The sequence below is a fragment of the Felis catus genome, chromosome B4 (genome assembly GCF_018350175.1).
Source record: "Felis catus isolate Fca126 chromosome B4, F.catus_Fca126_mat1.0, whole genome shotgun sequence".
NCBI lineage: Eukaryota > Metazoa > Chordata > Mammalia > Carnivora > Felidae > Felis > Felis catus.
The window spans coordinates 142,059,473-142,069,407 of NC_058374.1; the positions used below are offsets into that span (position 1 = coordinate 142,059,473).

The window sequence follows — 9,935 nt, forward strand, 5'->3', positions numbered from 1 at the left end:
TAGCATTTCCCTAGCAGTCACCGCCACCTGGGCACCCACCGCCCCCTTGCAACATCCCCTTGGGTACCCTCCCTCTCTCCTTCACTGCCGACCCACTTTGCCCCAAAGCCCAGGTGGTGCCAGGGAGATCAGGTGTGGTGGGAGCAGGGAGGGTTTCTTCTGGCTGGTGCCTGTTCCCTGAGCCCACCCCAGGTGTCCTTAGAGCCCCTCGCCATGGGGGGTAGGGCGGAGGGAGGCCTGGTTTCAGGAGGCTCTGCTGTGGGTCTGAGCACTGGGGGGAGGCAGCAGGGAGAGCGGCTGAGGGGAGAAAGCCGGTGGAAAGTGATGGAAGCTGGAAACTGGAACTGAGGTCAAGCGGGAGGGACAGACAGAACTGGATCTTTAGGGAGAGGCTGGTCTTGCCCAGGTAGGAGATGAAAAGACAAAGCCTGCACGGAGGGGCGGAAGGACGCCCAGGGTGCCCTGTGTGGTGCGAGACTGGCACCAGTCAGGATAGCGCAGAGGTGGATGGGGGCACCCAGAGGAGGCTCCTCAGCCCGGCAGGGGCAGGGCAGGGGCAGGGGCAGGGGCAGGGAGGGGGGATGGCAGCTGCACAGGCCAGTCAGGCCGCAGAGAGTGTAAGGGGACATGAAGTGTCACCCAAGTGCCAGGTGTCTGCCGAGCACTTGCCACACAGTGTCCCAAGGAAAGCCTGTGGAGGTCACACAGGCAGACCCGGAACCCACCCAGATCTGCCCACGTGTGGCCTGCAGGTCCCTTTCCCCAGCAGCCCCAGATTTGCTCTCTCCCATTGTACCTGACTGAGTTCCTCCCCCAGTGGGTGTCTGGCCAGGGAGACCTGTACCTGGCTGCCGTACTGTAGCTGTGACTGTGGGCCATGTGCCTGCTGTGTGGGCCTGGGCTGCTAACACTCTTTCTCATTGCTCTCTCCTGCCCATCTGCATGTGGCTGCTCTGTCTAGCTGCGCGGTGGTCCCGAGCGCCGGCTGTGTAAGTGAGCATGCCCATCCCATGCCTCTCACTGTCCATAGCTGCACCTGGTCACCCTGGTCTCTGCTCTGCTTGGCTTCGTGAGGCTTCTGTGCCACCGACAGCCCCCTGAGGCTTCCCCTGGGCGCAACTGGGGATAGGGACCGAAAGGAGGGGGTGGGAGAGGGGAGTGGGTTTTCTCTGGAGGTGCCCCCAGGTAGGCCTCTCACCATGGCCATGCTGGAGAGGGGCTGCAGGTCTGGGGGTCCTGTCAGGTGATGCTGGGAAGAGAGGCATCATTTGTGTGTGTGTGTGTGTGTGTGTGTGTGTGTGTGTGTGCACACGTGTGCTGCTGTGTCCCTGTCACGAGCAGGCTGCTGCCATTCCTGCCGCTGCTGCTGCATGTCTGTGACGCGTGTGGGTGCCGTCCTGTGCAGGGAGGCCGACTGTCATGGGTGTGTCGCTGCCTGACACCTGCACATGCTGCTGCTCTGTGTGGGCATGAGCGCTGCCTGGTGTCTGTCTCTGACTCATGGACTTGGTCAGTCTGTGCAGCCACCAGCCTTCATCACGACTCAGCCGTCCCTGAAGCCTGCCCAGGTTTCTCTGGGTCTCCTCAGGAGAGCAGAGCTGTGTGTGGGAGTGGGGAGAGGTACTGCCAGTCTTACTGTCCAGGACACGGGCGGATGGGGCAGTGCCCAGAGCCTGTGTCGGAGGCTGTCAGGGATGGGGCAGTCGGCCCTTTGCCACGAGAGGCTGTTTCCTCTGGTGGGCTGCTCTTGGATCCCCATGGAGTGAAGGGGCCCTCTGTTTTTACTCTTTATGTTCCATTCAGTTTAGGCCCCTTCTCTCCCGGAAGGGCCCTGGCTCTGACCCTGGGGGCCAGACAGAGGGGCCCTATCATGACCACAGGACCCCACCCTTCTTTCTTCCTGTGGCCCTAAGGCTACCCCCACCCCAGCCCCAGTACCCACCCGACCTGCGTCCTCCTGGCCACTGGCCCCTCTCCCCTCTGCCTGCCCCCACATCTCCTGGCGCCCCTCACCTGGCCTTGACCCCCTCTCCCTCCGCAGGCTCTTCAGCAGCCTCGGTGAGCTGAGCTCCATCTCAGCGCAGCGCAGCCCTGGGGGCCCGGGCGGCGGGGCCTCCTACCCGGTGCGGCCCGGCGGCCGCTACCCCGTGGCGCGGCGCGCCCCGAGCCCAGTGAAGCCCGCGTCGCTGGAGCGGGTGGAGGGGCTGGGGGCGGGCGCGGGGGGCGCGGGGCGGCCCTTCGGCCTCACGCCTCCCACCATCCTCAAGTCGTCCAGCCTCTCCATCCCGCACGAGCCGAAGGAGGTGCGCTTTGTGGTGCGCAGCGTGAGCGCACGCAGCCGCTCGCCCTCGCCGTCGCCGCTGCCCTCGCCAGCGCCTGGCCCCGGCCCCGGGGCCCCCGGCCCGCGCCGGCCCTTCCAACAAAAGCCGCTGCAGCTGTGGAGCAAGTTCGACGTGGGCGACTGGCTGGAGAGCATCCACTTGGGCGAGCACCGCGACCGCTTCGAGGACCACGAAATCGAGGGCGCGCACCTGCCGGCGCTCACCAAGGACGACTTCGTGGAGCTGGGCGTCACGCGCGTGGGCCACCGCATGAACATTGAGCGCGCGCTCAGGCAGCTGGACGGCAGCTGACGCCCCCTCCCCACGTCCCAGCCGCGCCCTGCCGGCAGGGCCCCCCACCCCCACCCCCGGGCCGCGGGCTCGGCCTGCCCCCCACAAAGGCGCCCGGGCCAGGAATGTTGCATGAATCGTCCTGTTTGCTGTTGCTCGGAGACTTGCCCTGTACATTGCTTAGTGCCCTCCCCGGCCGGCGAGTCCCACCCAGCACACGGTCAGGAAGGGCGAGGGCCAGGGAGGCTGGAGCGGGAGAGGGTTGGGGGTGGGGTGCTCCGGCCTGACCATCTCCTGCACAGCTCCTGGTGGCTACTCTCCCAGAGGGGGGGACCTAGTCCAGCATGCGAGGTCAGGACACACCTTGGTGACTCGGGGGGAGGGGGGAGACTTGGGGTTCTCGGTTGGGGGCCTAGGAGCCCCCCCCTGTTTTGCATATTTTAATCCACTCTATATTTGGAACGAGAAAAGGAACAAATATCTCTGTCCTTAATAGCTTCCCTTCCCCTGCCCTACAGCCCCCCCCTTCCCCCCCCCCCCCACTGGTTCCGCTGCTGCTGCCCAGTCTTCCATCTCTGGCCCCTCACTGCCACTGCCACCCCACATGGGGCGGGGGACGCTCCAGCTGGTCTGGGGTTGGCCAGGGTCCTAGTAGCCCGCCCTGGGGCCCCAGCTCGGCCCTCTCCCCTCGCTGAGCTATAGTGTGCCCCACCGACCCTTCAGGTGCTGCGTGGAGGAGGGGCGGCAGGCAGCGAGTCCTGCTGGGCACTAGCCAGGTCAGGTGGCCTGGGAGACCATTGCCCTGGGGAGGGGCAGGGCCCTGGCATCCGCCCCAGCCAAGTCCCTCACAGGGTCCCTTCCCAGGAGGGGTCTAGCCTCCTCCCCACACTGTTGGGCAACCACAGCAGAGAAGCCTCCCTGCCTCAGACCCCAAAGTCTCCTGTTCCTGCCCTGTGTGTGTGTGTGTGCGCGCACGCACGTGCGAGTGTGTGAAACTCTGGGTGCGGCTGAGTGCGTCGGAGCCCTGTGTGTGCCTGACTGGAGTGTGGTCCCAACGGGCCACTCTGGACTAGTGTGGGGGCTTCAGCAGTGTGCACAGGGTGCATGTATGGGTGTGTCCCTGTGAAAGCACCCCATTTCCACTTCCAAAGAAAGTCAGAGGCACCCTAGGACCTGCTGTTTGCCCAGCCCGTCCTTCCAGAGCCTCGTCTAGCCTGAGCGGGCCTCCTTGGTGAGGCTCTGCTGCTTGGACAGGCTCCCAAGAGCCCTTGGAGGCAGTGCCCCACCCCCCACTGGGCTTCTGGGGAGGGGGGATCATAGAGGACCCCTAGAGTCAGGCCACCGCAAGCCCTGGGGAGAGGCAAAGACCCCAGAGGGCACCCCAGCCCCCCTTACTGTGACTCCTCACACTCAGCAATGACCTGTGGGGTGGGGGGCCCTGGGACGTTTTTAAACCTAGGGTTTGGAGTCTGGACTAAGCTCCATCCACGTCACTCACAAGTTTCTGTTTATATTTCTAGCTTTTTTTAATAAAAAAAAAAAAAACAGAAAACTGAAGTTTTCACAGCCCAGGGGCCTGGCACGCCGGTCTGTGCCCGCCTGCCCCGCCCTGGCCCACCGGCCCCATTCCCTGGGCAGAGTCACACCCAGTAACCCTCTCACCGACAGACCAGGTCACACACAGCAGCAGTCACTGTAACAGACTGCCACATACACCCTCAGTCTCACACTCACCTGTGGGTTTTTGGTTCCGTTCAATTTGGGTTTTTAACTTTACAGGGTCAGTCCCGCTTCACCCCTCCTTTTGTATGGAGTTCCATCCGGGGGATTTCACCCCTGCTCCAGTCCTGAGGCCTCCTGACCCTGACGTTGTGATACACCCCACAGAGATCTATGTTTCTTATATTATTATTATTGATAATAATTATTATAATATTATTATGTAATAAATTTATAAGAAATGAAGCCGTCTCTCAGTTGCCTGTTTGAGGAGGTATTGGGAGCACAAACTGCTGGCCCCTGAATGGGACGAACCTCAGCCTTGACACGAGCATTCGGCCACATGCACTGGTGACTCTCAGCCCTGTCTCAGTCTCCTTGTTGACCCCACGTCCCCATGCCAGGCTTCTCTTCGCATCTCTTCCGGACTCCTGCTGGGCCTCAGCTCATGCTTCCTGTCTGGAAGCTTTTCTCTCTGCCCACCAGCTCACTGAGTGTAGCCCTCCTGAGGTAGGAGTCCAGTTGTCCTCTGTCCCCCTGCCCCACCTCCCCCACTGTGTCCATTCGTTTCTGAATTCTTTGAACCTTCTCATGTCTGTGCCTGCTGTCCTGCCCCCATGGCTACTGCCCTTTTCCGGGCTTTACTACCCCCCCACCCCCACCCCACCTGAGCTGACAGTCATGTGAGCAGCTGGCTGCTACCAGCCAATGATGTGGCAAGGCTAGTGTGGCACCGGGTGGGGCGTGGCCCACCCACAGGAAGGGCAGAGGCACCTTAAGGGTGGAAGAGAGGGTGAACAGTGTGGATGGATGGATATCTTCCCACAGAGTGGGCACAGGAGGCCCAGCGGGAGTTGGGAGAGGGCTCCTCAGGCATCAGTCACCTGACAGGGTCTTGGCAGGGGCAGTGCCTGCAGATCCTGGCCCCACTGGGTCAAGGTGGAGTGCAGATCTGACAGAGTAATAAACGTGGACCTTGACTTGGGTTATCGATGGTCAGGGGTGGGACCAGTGGGAGATACCACCGGAAAGTGTGAAGATCCCAGAGAGAGTGAAGTGGCTGGGAGACGGACAGACTCCAGTGTCTTCACCCAGAGGAGGTAGGGGCAGGCAGAGGTGCTTTGAGGGAGCAAGTGCAGGTCTGGCTGGCCTGGGAGGGAGGGTGAGGCCCTGTGAGGCTTGGACCTTGAGAGGCTTGCAGGCTATCTAGAAAGCCCCACAATTTCAAATTTTCAACTTTTTCAAAATTTTAGTTTTCATTTTCAAGTCAGAAACTGTGGTCAGCATACAGAAGAGGCCATGAAGGAAGTCAAGGAGTAAGGAACTGGGAGGGTCTAAATGTGGGGGCAGAGGTGGGACCCTGCCTGACTTGCTGTCTGCCTGAGCCAGGGTGTTGGGGGGCTGGTATCCTCTGCACGAGGAGCCCTGGGTCTCTCTGGGTCTGGGTCAGAGCTTGGGGTAAGTACAGCTTTTCAACAGAAGAGAGGAGGAGGAAGAGGAAGGCAACAAGCCTTCCATAGAAAGGGCATCACCCACTCTGGCTCCTAAGGGGTTTGGGGGAGAAAATGAATACCCCCCACCCTCATACCTCAGAAGACAAGTCAGAACCTTCAGTGCCTGTGAGAGCAGACGTGGCAGAGGAAATCCTCTCTGCAAGTTGAGGACTAGGGGAGCTGCAGCCCCAAATGCTTTGGGGCAAAGACATTTTCACTCAGGGCTAAGGTCTCCTCATGACCTCAACATATCCTTTTGGGGGCCCTAAGCAACTCACCAACACTCTTTCTGGAGCCTGGAGCAGAGGCTGCAGCCCCAACTCTCCCTCACCCCAGCCACCACTGCCTGAGGTCCTGTGAACAACTTGGGCTGGATGGATGGACGTGTCTGCTCTGCAGAGGGTCTCGCTGGAGAATGGGTGGGGTGGGAACCTCAAGGGTTAGAGATAAGGGTGAGGAAAGATGAGGTAGGAGTTGGACTGGTCAGGGGAGCAGGGGTAGGAGTTCAGAAGTGAGGGGCAGGAATCAGGCTGCGGTAAGCAAGGGGGCATATGGGGGTGGGAAGGGAAGGAGGGAGGTGAGGTGGGGGGGGATGGGGAAGCCCTCATCCTGCTCCCTGTGCTGGGAGCTTCAACTTGCTTTGAGTCAAGCCTCTAGTAGCCATTGGGACCCCCTTTTTTTAAATAAAAATTTTTAATGTTTATTTATTTTGAGAGAGAGAGTGAGAGTGAGCAGAGGAGGGGCAGAGAGAGAGGGAGACACAGAATCTGAAGCAGGCTCCAGGCTCCGAGCTGTCAGCACAGAACCTGATGTGGGGCTCGAACTCACAACCCATGAGATCATGACCTGAGCCAAAGTCAGATGCTCAACCGACTGAGCCACCCAGGCACCCCTGGGATCCCTTCCTCTGGCCCCAGACTCCTACCGTCTGGTACCTTCCTGCCTCTCTCCCTTGTGCTTTGGAACAGCGTGGAGAAGTCACTCTTATTTGAGATGTTTGCTTCTTCCATTAGGGTTAATGACAGAATTAGACCTGGTAGGCCATGTTCCTATCCCTCATTACTGTGGCCATGGGGGCAGGTATGGACTGGCAGCCCTTTCTAAAATCAGGAGTGAGTGTTACTCTGTGGAGTCAGATAGTAGTTGCCCTCTAGAATCTAGACATTGGGACTTCAACTTTGTTACTGCATAACCCTAAATGTTTTGAAAAACTAGGTGCTACTTTTCATCTTGAATCTTATAACTAACATTTTCGTCATATGGTTAAATACTTGCAAAGGTTGTGATTTCTAGAAAATTGTACATATTAGCATTAAAATTAATGTTGACATCATTCCGTTAAATGATTCTCATGGACCTAAATACCATATCAGTTTTATACCCATCAAAATCTTATAAAAACACCTGAATAGGTGTTTTCTTAAGTAGTCAAAACTTCCATGATCACTTGAATTCTTGCTGCAACGTCTTGAGGTATAATTCCAAAGCCTTTTTGGTTACTTTATCAGGCACAATCTGACACTTGGCTAAAATAAGCGAGGACTCCTAACAGTAGGTGAATTGTAACTTAGGTTTGTGAAATAGGACTTCCTGAACTTCAGGTAGAGGAGGAGAGATCACCTGATATGAAGGCTTAAAAAAAAAAAAAAAAAAAAGAAACCTAAACACAGGAGCAGAGTCCTCCTGAAATCAGGTAGAAGAAATATGTTCTGTGACACTCAGGTCTGAGAAGAGATCCTAACAGTCGGGTAAAGTGCACAAGGGCCCTGAAACTCTCCTAGGAGAGATGACTCCCTACACTCAGGTAGAAAAGAGAGCGCCCCACTGACATGCAGGGGGCAGTGATAAAAATCTTGTGATACTCACATAGTTGATGTTATTGAGACCCAGTTACATTCCTCTAGGGGAAAGAAAACCTGTTGCTTGTCAGGAAGGTAAATAATGCATATCAAAACTCAAGTGGAATCATTCTGCCACTAATTGGGGGGATATGGCTTTGTCACTCCCTACTAAACAAAGATAAGATGTCCTGGGCCAGTGTTAGAAGATGGAGGAGGAACAGGAAAGTATTCCCCAGAGAAGGCACTTTGAGACTGGAAAACCAAGCAGGCCACTACATACTGTTTACTCTGAGTTTGTTTTTGTTACGATTTAATTTTGAGTAAGCTCTACACCCAGCATGGGGCTTGAGCTCACAACCCTGAGATCAAGAGTCACACGCTCTACTGACTGAGTCATCCAAGCACCCCTGTTTACAGAGTTTTATTCAGGTGGATTGGGCAGAGAATGACTGCATAGTTGAAAGATTTCATACGATGAGGCACATGCAGAAGGGCCGTAGTGAGATTGCACCTAATGGACAGCCGACCTTTAATTAGCTCTTGTGTCACCACCTGTGCCTCAGCAAGGGGAAAGACTATGTTATCTCCAACAGATTCTTGGGGGAGGGGGTGAAAACAAGCCTTCCCCCATCCTGGCCTTGGCAGGCATTCCTAAGGTGTGTATATCAATCTCCAAGGTGCCCGGAACACATAGCCCCAAGGGAGGTCACTGAGCAAACAGGAACAAGATGGAGGGCCAGAGATGGAGTCAGTATTGTCAGCAACCCTAACCCAGTAATAGGAGAGGGAAGATCTTCTGGCCTGCAAGAAGAGTAGACTTGGGGACACTCGTGTATAGAAAATGAGAGCTTCTTGACAATTGGGTAATGAGATGAGATGTCCGGACAATTGTCTAGTGGAAACGAGACATCTGACAATTAGGGAGAAGAGATGGAAACACTGGACATGCAGGTAGGGAAGGCAAGGCCTTGTTACACTCGAATAGGGAAGAGGAGACCCCTTGGTTGCTAAGAGAGAAGAGCTGGAACCTCCAGACATAGCAGAAGAGGTGAGTGACAAGATCTCCTGACTCTCTGGTGGAGGGGAGCTCCAGATGCCCTGGAAGGAGACAGAAAACCTTCAGGTAGAGAGTTGAGACGAGAATATCAGATATTTACAGAGCAAAGGAGACCTTGTGATATTCAGGTAGAGAAGATGAAAGCTCATGACTTTCAGGGAGGGAGGGAGACTTCCTGGCAGCCAGGTGGAGGACATGAGAGTTCCTGGCACTTGAGCATGGCAGGCGAAACCTCAGGGCACTCACAGAGGTGAGATGTACTTCCTGAGCCTCAGATAGGGGATATAGGACCTCTTGGTTCTCAGGTAGAGAAGATGCAACAAAATGACACTCAGGCGGTCCAGACGAGGCCTTTGGCCTTGAGATGGAAGAAGAGAGACATCCTCACATTCAGGAAGAAGAGATGATAGCTCCTGATACTCTGGTAAGATGTTCAAGACCTGCTGGGCATTCAGTTGAGGGGGATGTGACCTCCTGAAAGTTACGTGAGATGAGAAGGTATGACATTCATATTTAGAGGAATAAAGATCATCTGGAAATCTGAAAACCCTTAATACTAAGGACACGAGGTGTCCCGACATTCGGGTAGGAGAGGTGCACCCTCCGGACATTCAGATTGACTAGTGGAGAACTTACACTCAGGTCGAGGATGGGAGACTGCCCTTCATGCAGGTAGAGATGTGATCTCTCACACTCTTACAGAAGAGGTGAAACGTGTTAACACGCAGGTATGTGAGGTGAGCCTTTGTCAACCTCTGGTAGGTGAGACACAGTCTCCTGACAATCAGAAGAAATGAAACTTCCTGATATTCAGTTAAGTGTAATGAGAGTTCTTTACACTTAAGTATAGGAGACACACCTTGTTGCACGTAGGTCCCAGAGGGGAGGCCTGGAGACACTCAGGTAGGAAACACCAGAGCTTGTGATACTCAGGAATGAAGAGAAAGGTGGGCTTTGAAGTACTGAATTAAGGAAATTCAGAATGGCTCTCTGAAAAGTGTGCTGATAGCATGTACTTGGAAGAGGAAAGACAGTTTTCCCCACACAGTATTAAGGATCGATTAATCTGACCTGATTAACCTGACCCCTTGTAACCACTGACATGCGCCATCTTGACACAGAGGGACAGAGCTGCCCTTCAATCCATGTTTGGAACAGGAAATGTGCTTACAGCCTGCATGAGGGGCAGACCCTGAGCTTGCACAAAGCTAGA

At 55.8% G+C, this 9,935-nt stretch overlaps 1 protein-coding gene across 3 annotated transcripts in view; it reads left to right on the forward strand.

Moving 5' to 3' along the window:
- SHANK3 (SH3 and multiple ankyrin repeat domains 3) overlaps nt 1-4,577 on the forward strand; it is a 50,262-nt gene extending 45,685 nt beyond the window's left edge. For 2 of the 3 annotated variants that reach the window (XM_023257676.2, XM_023257677.2), the window contains one exon: nt 2,042-4,577. In XM_023257676.2, the coding sequence (XP_023113444.2) occupies nt 2,042-2,633 (592 nt within the window). In that variant the 3' untranslated portion in view covers nt 2,634-4,577. The other variant, XM_023257678.2, reaches the window with a different exon arrangement.
- The last annotated feature ends 5,358 nt before the right edge of the window (nt 4,578-9,935 follow it).